Here is a 21,694-nt window from a genome sequence, read left to right on the forward strand (position 1 = left end):
TATCTTGTATTTCAGTTTTCCTTTCTTTTTATGTTTATTGCAATATCTGTTTGTGGTGCTGCCAGCTTTATTATTGGCTATGGATTTTACTGCAAGGCTCTGATGTGTCCTTGTGAGTTCATTGCACTGGCCTCACTCATGGGTCTGTGGAGACTGCAGTGTGTAAACCTACATCAGGACTTTTCAGAATAAGATTCAAGAATTAAAAGGAATCTGTGAAAATAATGACTGCACACAGAAGAAAAAGTAAAATTTAGGACTTGATCTGAGAACAAAAATTACAAATATAATTAATAAATTAGGAAACCAAAATGATTGAGAGGATATTGGCATTTGCTATAGTGAGCTGTATTCCTGTGTCATCTGATCTAATTTCAAAACCTTCTGGAAGTAATGAATAGCTGGGACTTTGCGAGAAAATGAACAATCTGCTAATGCCATCAAGTGTTTCTACAATGGACAAGAAAATGTGTGTTATAGGAATTCCCATTTTATCCCAGCAGATGATCAGTTTATACCCTGGAGTAAGAGAGTTGATTACCCATATCATTATCTTGTTTGCAAGACTTAAAAACATTATTAACGATCTCAGATTAATCAGTGTCACTCCCTCCTCCCATCTCCCTCCCTGCCAGAGGAGTACTCCGAAGGTGTTAGCCTTCGGATTGCTGCATGAATTCACCTAAACAATCCACAGAGGCACAATATTGATTTTGCTGCTGATACTTGCAGTACGAGCTGAGGTCTTTCTGTGGCACCTGAATAGACAAATCAGGTGATGAGAACATCTGCTTGGAGTAATCTTTCTCAGACAGCATCATGTGATTCATTGGGCCTTAGGAAGAGGATGTTAGTGACTTGAGATCAGTTCCCAGCAACTGTGCCATGTACTCAGAAGATTCCTGGCAGAAGCTATAACACATGGAGAAGTCATTGGGCCCTGTGGCATGTATTGTCTATCTTTAGCTTTCTGGGGCAAACATTACTCTCATTGGAGTCAAGTGCTATTTATGGACAGCAGACCAAATATTATGCTAAAGAAATCAGCATTATTATTGTATTCTGCAGGTAGGGAAATTGAGGCAGAACAAGGGACATGTCCATGGTCAGTCAGTGAGCAGCCTGTCATGGCGACAGCTTGGCATTAAATCAGGTCTTTGAGTCCCAGATGAGTACCCAACTGTGCAGACTTTTCCCATTCCTTAAGGGGGAAGGAGATGCTGAGCCATGTCTGTAATGCTCAGACAAGGTGCATGGAGAGGTAAGCAGGTGCAGGGAAGAGGACTGGAGAAAGGTGTGCTCACTGGAGGCTTCTATTGACTGAAATGAATAAAAAAAGCCCTTCAGAAGTGGCCAGAATGAGCAGCAGGCTGATAAATTATTGCTTTTCCCTAAGTAAAAGGACAAGGGTTGCCTGATGACAGTACAATCCAGATATTCTCATCTAGAGGCTAATGTGTTTTGTTTCCTGTGCTTTTAAGTAAGGACAGATGGATTATAGGTCCTGTGCTGTCCTCCTGCTAGAAGCTGGGCTGGGCTGTACAAAGCACTCGGGCCTGGTGTGGGGTGGACATCCAGGGGTATGGTACTGCACACACGACGTACCTTCCTCAGTCTTTCACCTTTCCAATAGCACAAGACATGAGATATTCTGGTGCCCTGATACCACCAGCCCTTGGGAGACTGAGAAACCATATGGCGTCATCACCTTTCTGGCTCAGCCTGGCCCTGATCCTGCACAGGGCAGAGGGTGGTACAGCACACTAGCTTTTCTGGGAGCTGGGAAGTCTCAGCGCAGGGTTGACTGCAGAGTACACGCTAACAGATGTTTTTATCATTGGGCTGCACTGAGTTTGAGGCATCTCACGTAGTTAAGGTTATGCTAGAAGCCTTTATTCCTAAGGAGAGTTTGTCCTCGTTTGATCATTGTACATGGTTTTCTTGTTTCATGATCCCTTTGACCTAAACCTGTGAAAATTCCCCCACTATAACTGGTCAGCCACCTCCTCATGCTGTTGCCCAGCCAGGTCCAGATCTTATCCCCTCTTCTGAGCCACCTTCTCTCTGATGCCCTGTGCCAGGCAAAGCTCGTCACCTTGATCCACCACAAACCGTCCCTGTGACGTGTTTGGAGCTTACATGTTCTGAGCAACAGCTTCCACATTTGCGTTGGATACCTCTGGTTGGAAATATGCTGATTCATAGGATGAAAGATTGAAATGACTGAACATGCTGTGTTATCCAGCTTCTGGCAAAGGGGCAGCACCTGCCTCTGTTGGGACTGCAGACCGGTTAGTGGAGGAAACACTCAGATTGCTGATACCTGGCAGTATCTTTTAAAGAGGAAGGAGGCAGCATCTTCAGGTTTAAAAGCTGTCAGAAACCGTTTGTCTTTCATGAGTGCTTCGAAGAAGAGAAAGAACACTTCTGAAAAACAACATTAAAAATTAACATGCTTTCCCATCCCTCTTCCCAGGTGTCTCACACTCCCTTTCATGTTGCTGGGATTTCTTTTGAAGTAATTGTCATGTAAAGCGGTTTGGGAACACTGGCAATAAATTTTTTAGAGACCAGATTTCAAAAGATTTGGTTTGTCATTCAGTAAGTTCTTATTTTGATAGCACTTTGCATTTAAAAAAAAAAAAAAACAACACAAAAAAACCCCACAAACCAAAAACCCCAATGCTGTCTTCACCATTGCCTTGTGCATTATTTGTGCAGCTAATGGAGAAATTGAGCCCAAGCTGGAGGGCTGCTTCATAATTATATGCTCTGCAGATTACTTACTAATTGCAGTTGGCATTATTTGCTAACTGAAAGACCATGCTGTACCATGTCATTTGCAGTGGTTTTCCTCTTCTGCTGGCACTTTAAAGGAAGTGCCCATTGAGCTGATGAATAATCCCAGGACTGTTTTCCAAAGCTGAGGAAAAAGGGTCTGCCATGACTGTACCGCAGGATTTTTATTGCATGATTGAATGTTTTTCACTGAATTCCCAGAAACTCTTCCCCTGCCCCATCCATCCCTCCTGACCTGGAATCTGACAGTGGTGCAGCTTTCCACGACCAGTTCAGTTTAGATTGCTAGTCAGCGAATCTGGCCAACGCTTTGAATTTATCTTCTGTGCAAAATCTCCATGTCATGACATTCAATTTCACTTAGAGGTGGAAATAAACCACTTCCTTTGGATTTCACCTGCGTGAGATGTTCTGTGAAATTCTCATTTGACCCTTCCCCTTGGGAAAGGGAACACAGACCAAGATTTTCTTGAACAAATTTGTCACCATGCAAGCTGCTGTCTGCTATTGGTATGTACTTGGTAGTTTCACTTCTGCTGTTTTTTATCACTCTGACTAGTAGCAGTAGGACAAGGCCTTATATCTGAGACGGTCTATGGGAATTAGACTAACCTGCACCAGCTGAAAATATAGATCCAAAGGGATAGTGGGGTTTTTTTTAACTTCTTTAGGAAGAAAATGCACCTCTTCGTTCTAGAAAGAACTGCCATTTTTCTTACTCTCTTCCTATGCACAGGCAGAAGTACAGCAGCCCTGAATCATTACCCAGTTGCCCTCAGGCTGCTGTTCCTAGTTAACAGGTCAGCCAAAAGCAACTGAATTAAAATCTCCAAAATGGTTCTTAAAGACCATATTTATTGTTTAGGAAAAAAATTAGTCAGTGGTTTTTGTTGGCAATTGCCTGGCTCTCCAGTGGCATTTTTCATCTTTTATGTTTCCTTTGTTTCCAGTCTCTTGCTCCCTGCATCATCTTGCCAGTTGTGAGACAGTGTAACTCTCCCTCTCCCACTCTCCCTAATTGCTGATCTGTGCCTCTTTCAATTAGGTTCTGCTTCCTTGCCTCAGTCGCTTTCCATCCAATTTCCATGTAACCAGTGACCTCCTTTAACGCTAATTCCATCTAACCCCTAATAAAAAACAATTGGGAGGTTACAGAACCCATTTGGTTTTCTCTAAAGTCATGATTTATGTTCAGCTCATGGGGAAATAGCTCATCTCTCACTCCCCATTCATAAAACCTAACCCCGCTGGCACAATTTGCAACTCTTCCATTGCTGCTTGCGTGTTTTTGGGCCAAACAGCTCAGCCTGCACATAGGAGCTAGTCTTGCTTTACAGCTACTACTTTCTTACACACAGATGCCTTCAGATCCACGTTTTGTAACATGTCCTCTTTTTTTGTGTGTGCAATCGACAGCATTTTCTTTCGTTGTCTCAAAAGCTATAAATGTCAACAAGTGATAGAGGTATGTTTGGGTACCACATCCCACTCTAAGTGTGTGCACTGTGGCATGATCTCTACCACAGGCTCACTATTTTCCCAGGTAATGTAGGACCAGGGTAGCCTGGCTAGTGCCAGGCAACGCAGTTATGGAAGTGAGAGAACCTTGTATGGGGACACAGTTGATTCTTAGCTAGACCTAATATATTTAGCTGGATCTTGGCTCTTTCTGTTAGGCCATACCCCCACCTCTGGTCTGTGTTACCCAGCACTCTGGATCAGAGGAAATGGTAGCAACTGGTTTCTGTTGCCACCCTGTATTCATGCCATGTTGATGCTGAACTAACTAGTTCTCCTGGAGTGTGGAGCACTGGGGTATAAAGTACAATAACCAGCAGGAAACCTCAACTCAGATCTGGCTAGGCTGCTTAGCTCCCTCTCAGTGCTGGTTGTATAAGTGTCAGAATAGGTCTTGCAGACAGCTTTATTCTCCAGGCTCGCCAAGAGCTACAGGAATGGACATGCAGAGCTTAGGTGTATGTAGGCTTTACCTGGCAACCGCTCAGGTCCATGTCTATGTATTATGCCCAAAAGTTAAATGGCTTTAGAGCTCATGAGAGCAGACCAGCCAAACCTGAATGGCTCTGGTCCTTGACTTTTGCACTGATAGGTCTAAGCTAATGTAACACACACCTAAACCCGGGGTGACCCAGGGTCGGCCTATCTGATACCTATTGTAGATGCTTGTAGAGAGGAACTCTTCAGTCTGTGCTATGCCACTACGTTGTGGGTGGCATTGACCAAGCCCTGCTCATGAAACAACATTGGTGATACTGGCTGGGAAGTGAGGTTGGGCTTGGATACTTGGTTAGCTCTCAAAACTGCAGCAGTAGCAATATGTGGTTCTGTTTGCTGGACATCAAAGAGAGAGTGAACACCTTCAGCTGTGGTGAACTGAACACTCAGTACTCCTGCAGCTGTGAGTGCCCAGATCTGGGGGTCCCTCTGGTTCTGCTGAGACAACTTCATCCCTGCCAAGGGACCAGAAAAATAACAACACCTTGTTTCCCTGCCAGGCGGTGGTTCTTCCAGATTGTGCCAGCACTTCTTGGGTCCCCCATTAAATAGCTACTTCTGGCACTACCTGTTAGAGGCACAGATGTAAATAAAGAGGAGTTTTAACTTGAATCAAAGGGCAATCTTGCTTCACTTTCTCCCTCTCTGCATTCCCACAACAAAACTGCAGATTCAGGTCAGCTGAAACATTTATTGATTTGGGTGATCTTACTATTGGGGTTTTTTTGCTTGCTAAGACACTTCCTCTGCAAGCATTTTTCTTTTACAATAAAAGGTGGGGGAAAAAAGCAAGGTTGGCTTCAGGCTTTCCTAAATGAAACAGTCTATTTATGATGACACTGCAATTAGCTTTTACTTCAGTATTATCAATTAAAATATATATTTGGCTCTCTTTCCATTTAGTTTTCAGTTGATCCATCCATCTATCTGCTTGTGTAGTTCATCACAAAAGGTGCTATTAAGTATATTCATATTTTTTGCTTTTATTTTATTTTTAGATATTCAAAATGCTTAAAATGTAAACAGCCTATTCTGTAGGGCCTAATCTTGTTAAAATCTAACTTCAGAGGCCCCCAGGGTAATTTGTGAGAAGCAAGATGAAGTACCTTTTCATCTCTCTCACCTTGTTGATGTCCAGTCAAGGAAAAAACACTTCAGAAAGAAAGGTACATCTAATGTTTTGTGTAGTGAAGATGACCTTATCAGCTGCTTCCTTCCTTTGTATCTTCAGTCATCTGTCTCACTGGTGGGCACAGCTGAGGACAGGAGGCATTACCAGGTGTTACTGGAGACTTTGACCATTATCTCCCATTACATGCAAGGGCTGACTAGTGAAGGTAGAAGTCCTCCATCAATATCCAGACCAGACCAGCCAAGTACAGACAGCTTCAATGCTTGCTTGCTCCATATAATGTCCTGCCAGTTTACTTCAGAAATGGTAGAAGGGGACTTGGTTTAGGCATGAGAAAACATTTCTATTTCCATGCTTGGGCAGCTCTTCTGAAACAGGCAGCAGAGATGGATCCAGATGGATACAGCTGATGCTTTCCCTGTGAGCAATACAGTTATTACTGGAGAAGATCTGTTTCTCATACCCTAGGTGGGGACAGAGTTTGAATCTACAGACCAGAGGTGGATAAGTTGCTATCTTGTGACCCTTAATTCATTCTGTTGACCTGTCAGGAATGAGCAGTATTAAATTACATAAAAAATACAACTATCAACAATTCAAGGAATGATAAGGCAAAAGCAGTGCAATTTGACAGAAGAACACTGTATAAATGTAAGAAGCCTTTTAAATAGTTTCCATACACGGTTACCCAGTCAGTATATACTGCATTTGTAAGTTGTTGTGTATTTAAAAAATTAAAGATATAATTATAGCAGTATTACCAATGACCTTTTCCAAAATTACTCCATCATGAATCTGTAAGCATTTCAGAATTTTTTTCCAAGTTCCTAGTAAATTTTTTTTTTTTTTTGCAAATTAATGACATCCAGCCCTGGCAATAAAAGCCTTGCCTTGTTTGGAAAGCATTTTCTGGTTTCCTAGCAATTTCTGGTTTCACTGTGAGTTATGCATAGAGCCAGTTGAGAAGATGTTGTCCTGTTAGCTAAGATTTTATGTGGAATTTTAACTGCTTACTCTGAGGGACAGAACAAAATCTATCCTGTCTAAAGCCTGTAAATTACCATTCCATGGCTTAGGTTACAGAAGCTTTGTTACCTTGAGCTTAGTCAGAAAACTGACCCTGTCTAAATGCCATCTGGGCTCTTGTATTTATGGCTTCTCAAGGACTTCCAGATCAGACTGCTTATATGGAAAAAATCAAAACATACTTTTTGTGTTGGCTTCCCAGAGTTGGACCTTGAAAGCCCAGCTCTCTTCTTTTGTCTTCTATCCTTGCAACAAGCAATTAAGAGCTTTCAGTTAGACCATGGTAGACAGTTATTGAGGCAAAATTCATAGTACATTATGTCCCCTTTTCCCCTGTATCATCTTGGTAGCTTAGCTGTATTTATTTAAAAAATACATCCCCCTAATTTAGTGAGTAAAATAAATGAGAAAAAAAGGCACATGAGATATGGGTAACATAAATGAGATGGTATCTTCAAAGCTACGCAAGAACTCACCAGTTGAGTAGGGAAAAATAAACTCCCACCAATCCCTTTTTTAATCTCTTTCCTTAGGACTTGTTTTGTTTCTAAAAGAGATAGGCTCAGAAAAAAAAAAAAGAGAGAGAGAAAAACCACACTTCAGACTGCTGAGGTAATGAGCACACAAGATATTTCCCTCTTTAGCCAACAAGAAGTCATTCTCTCCTGTATGCTATCTTCTGTCTTGCCTTTTACAGGTCTTCTAGATCAGCTACACTGCATACCTAAATCCAGGTGTATGTACTGGAGCACTTAATGCTAAGCACTTATTGACAGCAAAACGCTAGCAGTCTTGAGATTTTGCAGCTCTACTTTCTGCCCAACCATCTCTATTAGGCCTGGCTGCTCCAAAACAGATAGGGTGAGGAGGAGTCATGTGCATGCACCTTAGTCACTATGGGAAAATATCCAGTGATGTAGTTCACAAAACTGATGAAAGCAGGGTTCAGCTGCAATACCTGGTTTTGCCCAATCAGGGTGCGTTCTCTGTGATGGTTTATTTAGCCCAATTTCAATTCCACAGAAGATGAGGGTTTTCATCACTTCCCAAGGAAAGCTGTTTGAGAGTCCAGTGGATCTCCACAGGTAACACTGCACTCTTCCATTCCTTACATTTGCTGACTCTCACAGAAGTTTCAAATGTACAATGGAGTCATCTCAAAATGTAACATAACCTTCATCATGTTGGCTGGTCAGTCAAAAAGTGCTGTAGGCACCTGGGTTGCATTTATTGTTGGTGAGCAGTGCTCACGGGATGCGGTTGCTTGCTAGTTGCTCTGTATATGAGCAGCTCTTATCTCTGACAGCTGTGCTGCTATGGTTGATCAGGCTTAAGAAGCTTTTCATTAGCAAGGGGAGGGGGAAAAGTTACTACTTTAGGAATCAGGTGACCTAGAACCATCTCTGCAGCACAGAGGAAAACATCCCTCTCTGTTCGCACTTCTCTAATTACATTTAGTGTAGTATTGTTTCCATCTAAATTACAGCAATTACATACAAAGATCTTCTTTGAAATCATTTAATTAAAGAGTAGCTAATGCTCTGTGCTTTTGGAATGCTAATATATTGCCTTCCACTTTGGAATCCTTGATTTTTTCCATTATTTATCATTATCGTGAAGAATTTCAATGGCAGAGGGATTTTTTTGCTTGTTTTAATAGATAGAAAATGCAAGTGGTTCTGGCGAGTTTTGTAGCTTGTAAAGCACAAAGAAGCCTTCTGCTCTCTTGCTGAACAGTTAGCTAAGGGTCAGTGTGAGGAACAACATTTTCCTTGGGATGCATTGACTGCCGAAGTGTTAGTTTCTCCAGCCCTGTTATCTTCTGGGTTCAGGCAAGTATTTGTGTTTGATCATGTTCTCCCCTTCTCTTGCTATGTTTTCTGTGTAATAAACACCCAGGTCAAATCCTGAACGGGTATAAATCTGCTGGACTAAATGATTTCTGCCTGCTGAGTTGCTGCTTTGTGGGAATGACATTTCAGTCATGCATCACATCCAGAACAAACAAGATTCATGGGAGAGCTGCCCAGCTGTACAATAATACTGTGACAAGGCGTGCACTCCATAAGAGTATGTGCTGAAGCAGTTGTGGCATAAGAGCTGGTGGGATTTACCCAGTGCCAAGGGAAAATGGGGAGGGCAGCTGGAGTTAGAACTACCTGAGTGCAGTTTTGGATGCCTTCTGCATTCTCCCTCTGCATTATCTCCTTTCTCCCTTCTCCCTCCTTCTCCCAGGAAGTGTCCTGGCACCCCATATCGCTATGGTTTCCATAGCGATGTTTTTGGTCCAGGACGTGCCTTCTGTGTTGATGAACAGGAATTACAGTTTCTTCTGTAGCTTTTTCTGAATGTAGTGGTGTTTCCTATTGCTAATATCCCACAGTTAGGACTACATTAAGAAATGTTCTGAACAGCCAGCAACAATCTACCTAATAAATCTATTACTACACACAAGTCCTTCCCCACCTACTCATTTCTAACCAGAGTATGCATTTGTCACAGGTTCTTGCATTGTATCCTCTCCCCTTCTTGTCAGCTTCTTGAAGCTTACCTCTGTGAGGCAGAACTTGGATGTAGAAAGGTGTCCACAGCAAACCCACAACTCCAGGCTTTCAGATCTCCCTCATCCCCCTGTCTGTCCCTGATACCCATGAGCTGAGACAGGTCTAAATGGGAGATCATGACTGATTCCTGGATGGTGTCTCTTTTATGAAAAACAGTACAATGCAGAGGAGTTTTGGTGCAGGCTACAGTCTACAGGAGTAGTTTGGGCAATGAGGGGAGAGCAAAGCCAACAACCCTGTGCGATTACAGAGTAAATTAAGATGAACTAGAGTAAAGAATGGCAGCACACTAGGGACACAGCAGGATCTGGATTGCAGTCAGTGCTTGGAAACTCAATAGAAGTTTTCTCTTTTGTTTTTGGTTTGGTTTATTTTTTTTTTTCACTTTCGTAAGGAAAGTTGTAAATCATCTTTCTCTCCTTTCTTTTTTAGGCTGGAATAATTAAAAACCCAAAACTTTAATCTCATAAGTAGCTTGGGTTAAAATGTAGGTTAGTGAAGATTTGGTATAAGGAAAAAAGAATTTTTTTTTTCCTCTGCGTTCTAAATCTTGCAATAAGGGTGATAGAATGACATGTGCTGCTTCATAAGTGTCAGAAAAGATTTGGGTTTTGGTACATACAGAATTTTTAAAACCTGGAACTTGTATCTTAGGTGCATTTTTAGGTTCTTTATATATATTCATTTGAGATAGCCAAGAAGTTGGCATATTATAATGACAAATCAACTCGATCGTTGTTGGTTTTTTGTTGTTCATGTGTACTGAGGTGTTCCCCCTGCCAGTGAGAAGCTGTGGTTTTGTTAATGGCTTTTAAAGTCTGGTCACCTGTGTCCCTACCCTAATCTCCTCCTATTACACAGCTCTTCGGAAATCCAGCTGCAGCTGATTGAAAACCTGCTCCTTACTGAGAAAATCACAGCTGGGCAAGGGAATAGGAAGCTGTTACTTTATCAAAAACTGAACACCCTGCAGAACTCATGCAGTGTTTCTGGATGGATAGAGTCTTTTGTCCGGGTACCTGGTGTTATTTATCAATTAAACCATGTTTTTGCTGTGATTTTGCTTTCTTTGGTGAAGGTGCAAGCTTCCAACATGTAGAGTCTCTTAGGTTTTGTGGTGATGGTACATCGGTGATGTATACCATCAGCGCTCGTTGTTGCTCTGGTCCTTCCCTTCCAGACACTTAAGCATGCACGCAGCTTTCCCTGCAGGTGAAGGAGTGCCACACAGTTAGGGTGGCATTTAGAGACACCTGTGTTCAACAACCAGCTCTGCTGCTGATGTTCTGGTCCAAGCTTGGGCAGACGCCCCTGGTGCTCCTCAATTTTACATGATCTCTTTTATCACCCTATTAATAACAGATCTGTGCCTCAGTTTTAAATTACAGTCTGAGTCCTCCTCCCTTCAGCTCCAGCTGCTCCTGTATACTGCCTTAGTCAGTACAAGCCTTGTGTTGCCCTGGAATTTTGTGGGAAAATGTGTCATTTTCATCCTGAAAATCAACTTATTACTTAGCTAGTTGAACCATGCCGTGTGATGAGTGACCTACTCAAAAAAATTAAGAAAAAAATAGTGATAACCTTTCAGTGGTGATCACTTACAATTCCCCTCCTGCTAGCTACAGTCAGCATTCACCAGGTGGAAGGGAGGCTGCCGGCTTTGCAGGTCTCTTGCCTACAGTCCATATCCCAAATATGTTATTTCAGGTATTTCTTTTACAATTCATTAAGGAGTAAGTTTGTGCAACACAAAAGTTCAGCAGTAAAGAAACTGGGTCAGCTAAGAAAGGCTTGATTTTTAGACAACCAAACCCATATATTCATCAGACTAGCTCCTTTTATGTTAGACACATTACTTTCTAGTCTGTATTGTCCTGAGTGATACCTCGCTGCCTGTATTAGACTCGGGGCCCGTTGTGCTAAGTACTAGAGGCATGGAGGACCCTCCAACACAGGCTGTACAAAGGATCAGGCAAAGGCTAAACAATCATAGGATGTTACAAGAACAGGAAAATGTTATTCATGACTGCATAACATTTTCCGACATCAAGCTCCAAGACTGTGCATTGGTTTCTATAGCTGAGATTCATGAGAAATTATTTGCTTAATTTCTGCATATCTCTGAGTGACTCTGGTTCTTTCTTTTTTCCACTCCCATGCTTAGAGTTTTTGGGCACTTCAGTCTCCGTTCTGAATGGCAGCTGGTCAAGGTGGATTACAAGTCTATCTTCAGCCGGAGGTGTAACAAAGATGACTACCAAACCTGGCATCTGCACAATCAGGTATTCCCATTGGGCAGGGAGGGGATGAGGGGGCTCCTTTCCCCATACTCTGTTGCCAGGTAGGAACGTATTTGTTCTTTCAGCAGAGCGTATTGATTTTTTTTTTTGCATCCATAAAGTCGCAGTTCTAACCTGTTGATGCTTTACTTCCCCTGAAGCATATGCATGAATAAACACAGGGCCAGTCTTCATCAGCCAAGTTAGGGAGATTGTTAACTTCTCTTTGTATGAAAATATTCCATTGCACCAGCTGGATCTTCTTGCCCTCAGTGCTCAGGGCAATGTAAAACCTCACCTTGTGATTGAATTGTAGGAGATACTGAACTCTTTGTAGCTCTGTCAGTGACTCATGAAAATAATTTTCTTTCACTTTGCCTCTATTTTCCCTGCTCAAAAATGAAAATAAAAACATTTATTCATCCTGAAGGTCCTGCAGGTGTCTGTAAAACTCTGGGGAGCCCTTGGAAAAAAAACACCAGAGGAGACCAAATTATTTTATTTTATTCAAGGATACATGCTTTGCTTTTCGTACACTCTGGCTTATTTTCATGCTGGATATATTTAGGTCCTGAAGCTACTGTAACTGAGAGAGCTCAATACCCTCTGAAGATTACTTATAGGTTACTGGCCACCAGTAAGATGTCCCACTCCCTGCAGGCCAACATAACTAGAGCCAGAACTATTGGCACTGTGATATTCCTGAATGAAATCCATGAATTAGAAATGAGCATTAATTTGGCAAGGATGTAGCAGATAACTGAAGTCATAGAATTGAATAAATGAAAATAATTTAAATGAAAGAAAAGGGAAGATGTGTGTAACCAGGCAGCCATCTTGGGAATCACTGTTAATGGGAAAGACAAGTGTCTCAATTAGGTGTTTTCTTTTTTTCTTACTTCTATGAAGACAAATTATTTCTACATCAGAGAAAATTCTGTTTACAGTAACTCACCTAAATGTCAAATGTTTCTTTTATATTAGCTACTCCCAGTAGTGCTCTTGGAAACATTTGTGTTCAAAAAGCCCAGTATAACATACCATCCATAACAAAGCCAGGTCTATCAAGGAAAGAGGAGGGGAGCCAGGACTCCTTGGTTCCAAACCTGGAAGGGTTCCCTGCCCTAGGTTTCAGGCTTGAGCACTTCTTCAAGAAGAAACCCTGGAGTACGTTCACATTGTCCTTTCAGGATAATTTATAGGACTAGATACCCTGGTGAATCCTTCTGAAATATGGCATAACTGGGTGCCTACGATATTTTGGGCACACTGCCATTAGCATCCTAAGTCAGTGCTGAACACACTGCACACATGAGTCCTCCCAAGTGGCTTTTGAGTTTGCAAAGCCACAAAAGAGAGCTAGACTCTTAGCTCCCGGCTCTCCCAGTGGTAATTGCCCCTGCTTTCATTGCCTTTTGACAAAATGCTCCATTTCGGGCCCATCTGCCACTGCAACTCTCTGTTTTTCTTTCTCTTGTTCCATGGCTGCTGAAGGGGGAGCCTTGTGTCATGGGAGAGAGGAAGATCTATAAAAAACGCAAGCCTGGAGCCCAGTGTTCCCTAGGTCGGGACTATTCCCAGACTGTGGTGTCTGAACCATGTGTCTGCGGTCAAGGGGACTTTGAGTGGTGAGTATGTGACTGTAGGGACTGTTGCAGGGACTGTTCTTGTAGCATTGGCAGTGGCCGAGCTACTGCCCAGAAAGAAAACCTTGCAGGGAAACTGGGTCTCATGCAGCTTTGTGGCTGTGATCATACTGTATAGCATAGATGTGGTCCCCATAGCTGTTGTATAAGGGACGTGTCCCCTTCACCTGCAGGAGACATTTTTTAATCTCCATGAGAATCCAAGCCTGGAATTCAAAAGCAAAAAAATGCAAGTCCTGATTGACATTTTTTTTTTGTCTATCATTCTAGAAGAGTGACAGCCAGGACTGTTCTGTGGTCCAAAGCATGTCCCTTACAGGAGAAAGAGGGAATTTCTCTGTCCTCAGTTCCAAGGTCATTGGATACATAGGGAGCAAGCTAGCAGACACATGCACATTTTTATCATAATTCCTTTGAATTCCTGGGAATCATTTGTTGCTTTTTAGCATTGTTTTACTGAGAAATTTCCAAAAGGGCTTCCATGACATGACTGTACACCCCACCCGTGTCAGATGTAGCTACTTGTTTTGCATAAATATTGGTGTTTCTAACTTAATGGGGCCATACTTTCCAAGTTGCTTTAAGGTTACTTTGAAAGCAGCTTAAAAATAAAACAGGGAAAAAAATAAACCACTACTCGATATTGCTTGACAGCTAGGGATAGGAGAATGCGTAACAGTCAGGATCTCTGCACAAGGAATTCCTACAAGAAACCTGTGATAGGTAACATTGCAAAGATTCAAGACTGTCTATAGCACTGATGTTTGAGCTTAAATGATCAGAATGTCATTTAAGTGGAGTTTAGAATACCCTGAAAACAGATCAGCTGAGAAAACATTTTCATTTTATAGTAGGTTATCAGGATCAGTGTCAGATTTGGTATCGGTGTGATTGCTGAAAGCTTCATGTAGCTTCGAATCCTTCCTGAAGAGGTGTGAGGCATGAGATCTGCACACTTATTTGGACTTAGATCAGCTCACGCCCACAGTTCTTTATAGAACATGGACACACTGAAATGCGGCAAAAATGAATAAAAAATATAGACCAAAGTGTTTTCTTGAATATTGGAGTAGTTTGGCTCTAAGAGGAGAGGTTCAGGGATATAGAGCAGAGATTTTCATCTTATCTGCATGGATGTTTAATTTGTTCCTAATACCAATATTACATTTGAGACTCCTTAGCTTGGCTCAGAGGATCTTTCCCCTTTGTTCTTATCATGGAAACTTGCAGGATGAACAAACTATCTTGCCCTGCAGTATCTGCCCTTGGCATTGGCATATGCCTCTATGCTGAACCAAGCCCAATCTCCAGAGATGCTTATGAATTAGCTCTTTCTTTTCCTTCCCCCCCGCCCCCCCCCTTTGTGCCTCACCAGCTTTCTATTTTCACTGTGAAGCTTGTCTTTTCTAAGCTCTAAGTGGAAAACTGCAGTGGCTAAATTGGCCTTAAGTGCTGTTCTGCCTTGAAAAGGGTCTGCATCAGAATGCACCTTTTCAATCAATTGACATGTTCCTTGCATGTGTTCAGTGTCGTTTTTGCTTAACTTTCCCACTAACATAGGAGAATATTGCAGTTAACCTTGTCAGTCCTGCAGAGGAAATGCAGGTTAGAGGACAGCAAGCTGGCTTTTGTTTCAGACTCTGTGCTGCCAACAGAATTGTTAACTGGCTTCCAGTTGCAAAATTATTGTAGCTGGTAATGGAGAATCAGTTTAAGGGTGAGTTTTGATGCCAGTCTGCAGGACTGACTGGAAGAAAGTGTGGGGCAATCTGTTTGAAGAAAACACTAGCAGAGCTGGAAATGGGACACCAAGCTTGATTATTTTAAAAGTGATTTTCAGAGAGGAAGGGTGAACTCGTGCTCTGTCTTGTGATTTCTAAAACATGAAACAGTTATTTAGTCAGTAGCAAGATACAGGTTATCCTCGAATATAACTCATCTGCCTTCTTTTGGACATCAGTGTGAGAAGGGGAGGTGCTGAGAAGTGTCTTTTCTCTCCGCTGACTGGAATAAGACTCTAGGCATGGAGATATGCCCCCACTGTAGGTATCTACAGTTGGAAGGACAGCTTCTACTCTTTCACTTGGTGCTTTTGAAAAGGAAAGATGTCCACTCAGCCTGTTCTGGCTGGGTTTACAATTGCCAGTTGTTCTTGGAAGCACCGAGTAGGCTGTCTTGTGTGTGTACTGAGCAGGCCCAGCAGAGAGTCAGGGAAAGGAGGAGGGTCAGCAGCTGGACACTGACCAGCAGGTCTCAACAGACAGGCCCTCTGCTTTCCCAGTAAGTAGGTTTGGAGGCTGGTTCTAGTCAGAGAGCATCTCATGCTACTAGGTGTGATGATGCCTGCCTTCAAGAGCTGTGCAGACAGGATGAACAACTGTAGGAGCCCTACAGCACAAGCTGTGAGGGCTGTCCTCCCTCCCATTTAGTCACAGCACCCTTGCCCCTGTCTGCATCAAGTTGCAGTGCTGTGTCCTGCTGCTAGATGTGAATTTCAGGGGCATAAACCATGATCCAAGGCCCCAGTTCTACAAATCCCCATGAGTCAAGATCAAGGGTGATTCCTGCCAACCCTCACAGTCATTTCCAAAAACAAACCCTTGTCCTTTTCTGACAGAATGGCAGAAGGAACTCAGAAGTGTTATTAAAATGCTCACTGATCTTTCTTTATTTACTCTGTCAAGATAGCTTTCCTGAGAAAGACAGCACAGCAGCTGGACTTGATTATTTCCTTAACTTATGCAAACCCTGGGGCTTAAGAGAAGGAAGGTGGGCAGCATGCAAGGTTTTAATATACATTTACCAGAAGTTAATGAACAAGCACAGAACCTTAAGGGCATACACCAATGTTGTCTTTAATTTTATTAAATATTTATGCAGCTCTTTTCTTCTTTGGGGCAAAGTACAGCTCCTCCTGAATATTTTTAATTACCAAGTCACTGCCAGGCATTTTTGAGTGTTCAGGTTGGACCCACTGAGAATGATTAAATTGAGTGTTGAGAGAAAGAACATTAGGGAATATCTGAGCCTTTTAAAGTAGCTTGCAGAATTTTTGCCCTCCAAAAAAGAAATAGCAGCAGCCTGGGTCACTGGGGACACAGCACAATTTTGTCTCACCAAAGCTCTTCCTAGAGACTTTCTGTTGGCAATTCAGACCCTGAACAGGGGAAGGATAAAAGTCAGAGTGTACCAAGGGGCACAGAGAGCTTTCAAGGCAATGGCTTCTGTAGGCTCTATGTTTCCGCAGAGGTATAGTTTGTTGGCATTTGTTAACTTGCTTCAGGCAAAAATCCAGACTCCCTTTTTATTTGCCCCTTGAATCCAGCCTGCCAATAAAAGCTGTGCCTAGAAACCTGATCCAGAACTTATTAAAACTTATGGAAAACTTTGGATTAATCCTGTTGCTTCATCATTGTATTGACGTGCAAAGGCAGCTGTAAAAGGAAGTGTTGGATGGCGTTGTGTGCGCTTCAGCTCTTTGGTCTGGTCCAAAGATTACCCTGGATTACCTTCCCATGTGAGACAGGGTATCATGTAATCCTTAGACTACCAAATTGGCTGCATCATTTTAGTTTAGTGTTGGAAAAATATCAAGTGTGGTTTTCTTTCAGGCCAGTCATAGCTCAGTCAAAAGGCAGGGAGGCCATTAACATACATAGATATATATACCTTGGCTAGTTGTTCAGGAAGTGCTCTTAGTGTTTTATATTCTTAACTGCTTTGTTGAGAAAAAGTGGCGTTAGGTCTTGGAATTAGTCTGGTTTGTTCTGAAAGCAAAGACTGCAAAAAGCAAGCAAACCAAAAGAACCCAAGTGAAATTATTAGAGATTAATAAGGAAAGAAGTTAAAAATACAATTTTCTTTCTGACTCTCTGCTTATGATTTGTTACCAAATGAAACACAAGTCCTCCAGCACTCTGCAAGTTTGTTAGTTCTGGTATTGTCAGGTATCACATAACTTCTGTGAACTGTGCTCCTGCCTCTCAAACTAATCACGCACTTTGTCTCGGGATGAGCCCAATCCGTGGTGTCCTGCCATCCAGCAGAGCCACCAACACACACACATGCTTTGGGGAACAAAAACATCGCCTAAAAGTCTGAGCTAAATCTAGTGAACAGGTACAGTGATGTACTCATGACTTGTCTCCGTAGTGACTATGGGTATGAGAGGCACAGCAACAACCAGTGTGCCCCAGCCTTCTGGTTCAGCCCATCCTCCCTGTCCAAGGATTGCAGCATTGGTCAGAGCTACTTGAACAGCACTGGGTAAGTGAACCTTGCAGTCTCTCTGGTTTTGGTGACCTTGCAGTAGACAAGAGATAGTTCTTTTTTCTCTGCATCCCGCCTGGCTCCTTTCCAGTCTTATTCGTGAGGTAATGTTTGTAGCAGCATCTGTATGGAACATTGCCTCATCCCTCAGAGGCAGGGAGAAGCACATTAACATAAGTGACATGTAGATATTGTATTGCTATCAAGTGATGTATGATCCCTGGAGCTTAGACTTGGAGCTCCCCTTTGCCGCAAAATTAAAATGCGAATCAAGAAGGTCTATCTGAGAGACAGCTGAACATTTAAAAGGACAGGTTCAAGGTATTTCACATCATTTTTCATTGAACCTCTTCCTATCTTACAGCTCCTATTTATAACAGCTTCTGGGGAGGCTCAAATGAGCAATTTTTAGCCTCATCTTTTTTTTTGTCTGCCATTTGCACTTTCTATATACAATGCCTTGAGATTTCAGGCAAGCTATGTGTGCTGGTTTGTCTTGGTTTTACCCAGAACAGATGGCAAGCGTTGGTTCATTATGGTAGTATCACTTCGTAAATGCTATTCTATCGTACGGGGGATACTATGAAACTCTCGTTGCACTGGCTGGTACAAAATTGCAATGTTCCTTGTCAGGCAGTGCAGGCCCTGAAGACTTTGCAGGGCTGCTTCTGAGTCACGGGTCCTGCACGTTCGATTGTTATGACAGGGTTGTTCATGGCTGGTTGATGCAGGTGGCTGAACAAAGCGAAGCTGCTGGGAGTCTGCAGTCACTTAACTTCAGAGACCCCCTTTCAGCTGAAAGGTTGTTAAAAATAGGGGATGTAATTACAGGAGCCCTGACCAGTATGATTGCTTGCAGCCCTCTTGACAGAGAGCAATAAGAAAATAGTTGGGGTATGTGTCTTCTTAAACAATCCTGTGTTTTTACTGTGAAATTACTAGAAGGGGTTAATCCCCCTCAACAACACTGGGAATAGCCAAGTGTCTTGCTAGTTAGCTAACCTTCTCCAAGAAGAGCCAAGAGAAAAGCCCATTCCTTGAATCATTTTAAAATTGAACTGGACAAAACCCTTGGCAGATTGTTCCAAGTGCCTTCTAGCAGAGTAAAGGCAGACAAAATGTAATAAAGAGCATAATTAAAAAGCTGGGATGCAGGGTGCAATCCTGCAGGCATGAGGAGTTGGGGGAGTTCTCTACCTTTTAGCAGTGCAGAATAATCCACCTCTACAATGTGTGTCCATTCTCAGTGATGCTGCTGAGAATCTCTAAAGAAGGTTGAATTCTGATTTGTTTGACTTTCTCCAATTTAATAAAGCATTAGAGTTCTTTGATTCTTCCTTTCAGTGAGGAAATCGTGCAGGCAGTTAGCCTTTGAAAAACACATGCATTAATATGGAGAAACAAAACAAAAATAAAACAAAGAAACTTTTCCGCCCACCATCTGAGCCCGATCTCCTTTTCTTGCTGTTCCCCAGGTACCGAAGGATAGTGTCTAACAACTGCACGGATGGCTTGCGGGAGAAGTACATGGCCAAGATGGAGAAATGCCCTGGAAAAGCACCTCGGGGACTGCACATCCTCACTACTGATGGAAAGTTGGTCACGGAGCAGGGACACAATGCCACCTTCATCATCCTTATGGAAGAGGTTTGTTAGTGCGTTTAGCAGACCTTTCACTGTGTGGTAGGACTGTCACTCTTTTTCTTCCTATGTCAGGCCACTGAGAGGAAAACAGTATTATGTGGGGTCATGACATGATGAACACTCCTGAGATTTAGCAGAATTCATGAAAGAGGACTATATGTGAAAACATACAAACCAATCATATTGGGTCAAGCCAAAGCAGTGTTTGTCCCGTTATCTTGTCGACCAGCGACGGCGAAGCCAATGCTGAAGGAAGGCAGATCTGGTCAAAAATACATTTCCCCACTAGTATCTTGCTGCTTCCAGTGAACTGCAGTTTATGGGGTTTGTGAGGCAGAGATGGTGTCTCTATGCTTAACAATTCTGTTTCTGGGATGAAAAGCTTTAGCTGAAGCTTTGCTGGGAAAGGTTAAGAACAATGGGGAACATTTTCAGACTCCTGGGGAGCAGTGAGGGACATTATTGTTTTGCAGTAGGAACTGAGCCTTTTCAAACCACCTCTGAGCTCCCCAGCCCATATGTTTTATTTATAATATGGCATTATTCCTTCTGTAGCCAACAGTAGCGTGATACCAGGCCACACTGGTGCCTAAAGCATCAAAATATTGAGGCACTTCTGGTGATCTCTCTGAGTCAGGTACCTCTTTATTTGGCAAACATATGTGGTGCAGCCTGTGTCATCAGGGCTTGTGGCTCAGTGGAGGGTTGGATAGCTAAGGAAGGCACTTGGTACGTACTCAGGCTGACAGGAGTGTTTTTTCAAATGATCTTCTGCCTCTTCTGGTCTGTGATTTGATTTAGTGTTTAGGATATATGTGACTGTACCACAAAAAGCCCTGCTTTGTTTGCAGCTGCTGCATTCCCCTGCTGGCTTTTGACTGCCTGTGGAAGGTGTCACTGGAGGTGCAATGGTGATTTTTGCACAATGGCTTCCTACATCTGTTTTTTGGTTAAACAAAAGGTTCAACTCACAACCTCACTTCTAACGTTTTTGGGTGTCTCAGGAGGGACAGTCAGGGAGTCATGTGGTGTTGGAGAACCTCAAGTACATTTTGTTATCTACCCTGTCCTGTGTACTTATTTTGGAACAGTAGCTAGAGACAACTGGGAGCCAGGCATGTCAAGGTCACAAACATAAGAATAATGACACCAGGCCAGTCTAGATGCCTGTCTCCTAAGTATCCTGCCTCTGATAACAAGCAACAGTAGATCCCTAGGGAAATCATATTAGGAATGGTGCAAGCCTAGTATCCCTTCCCCTCCCAGTCCCTGGAGTAACCTCCTTTGGCAACTAAGACCTTCAAGAATATAAGAAGCTGTTGCAAGTCTGAGCATGCTGCCATGGAGAAGTTTTTTTCTCATGATACCTTATTAGGTTTTTTTAAACATACACACTTCTATTAATCTAAATTCTTATACAGTAACTAAATGTTTCATTGGGACCACACTAATCTGACAGGGCCTTTTTACATACTTCCTCAGAGGTTCATGCATGCTCTGCTTTTATACAAAGGGGATTTCTTGTCTACCTGGCTGATTCTTTTATATTCTGCAGACTTGACATGGTAAGACGATTTGTATAGACACTGTGAGTGGGAGTTCAGAAAAGAACAGACATAATCTAAAAATTAGGAATCTAGTAGTAATTTATTAAGGAACTCAAGCGGAACTGCTGCATACAAAGAATGATAAACAGATGGGGAATAAGGCAGCATCAAGGTAGCTGAAAAGTGGAGTCCTAACAGGCTTTAAAGATTGAAGAGGCAGCTGAATAAATATGTGAGAGCATTCACCCTATGTCCTTTGTTGAAATATAAGGATGGTTAGAAAAACATTTTATTGAAACTATTTTTTTCTAAGGGAAGAGGATTTTCAAGATCATGTCTTTGTGGGTGAACAGCTTATTCCACAGAGAGTTATGTGTTGAGTTTGTTTCTTAAAAGAATAGACATTTTTAAAGGGAGAAAAAAAACCAGAACACTGAGGTTTTGGGCAAAAGTATTCCAGTCTTTCAGTGTGAACCTGAGATGTATTGTCATCAAAGTGTTCCTTGTTAGTTGGAAGAAATAATTTCTGTGGAAGTCTTAATTATTACATACCTTGCTGTCATACAGATTCATTCCTGCCTTATTGCACCTTCTCTGGTCAGTCTGTTTCCTGGTGGGTTGTTTTGTGCCTATGTCTATACCCACTTTCTCAGCCAAACAGCAGTCTGGCAAGCCCTCCTATGGATACATCTATGTGGTCTCCATTCAGCCTTCCTGCTGTTTCAGACTAACCCTGATCAGCAACTTTGTGATTAGCCATCAGTTCCAACCC

General features: G+C 42.4%; 1 protein-coding gene across 1 annotated transcript in view; it reads left to right on the top strand.

Moving 5' to 3' along the window:
* The window catches only part of SORCS3 (sortilin related VPS10 domain containing receptor 3), a 317,894-nt gene that overhangs the window by 270,462 nt on the left and 25,738 nt on the right, over positions 1–21,694 (top strand). Inside the window, exons 15-18 of the mRNA XM_075107684.1 lie at positions 11,702–11,819; positions 13,311–13,444; positions 17,615–17,728; positions 19,207–19,378. Of these exons, the coding sequence (XP_074963785.1) occupies positions 11,702–11,819; positions 13,311–13,444; positions 17,615–17,728; positions 19,207–19,378 (538 nt within the window). The remainder of the gene's footprint in view (positions 1–11,701; positions 11,820–13,310; positions 13,445–17,614; positions 17,729–19,206; positions 19,379–21,694) is intronic.

Source organism: Phalacrocorax aristotelis, chromosome 12 (assembly GCF_949628215.1).
Source record: "Phalacrocorax aristotelis chromosome 12, bGulAri2.1, whole genome shotgun sequence".
Lineage (NCBI taxonomy): Eukaryota > Metazoa > Chordata > Aves > Suliformes > Phalacrocoracidae > Phalacrocorax > Phalacrocorax aristotelis.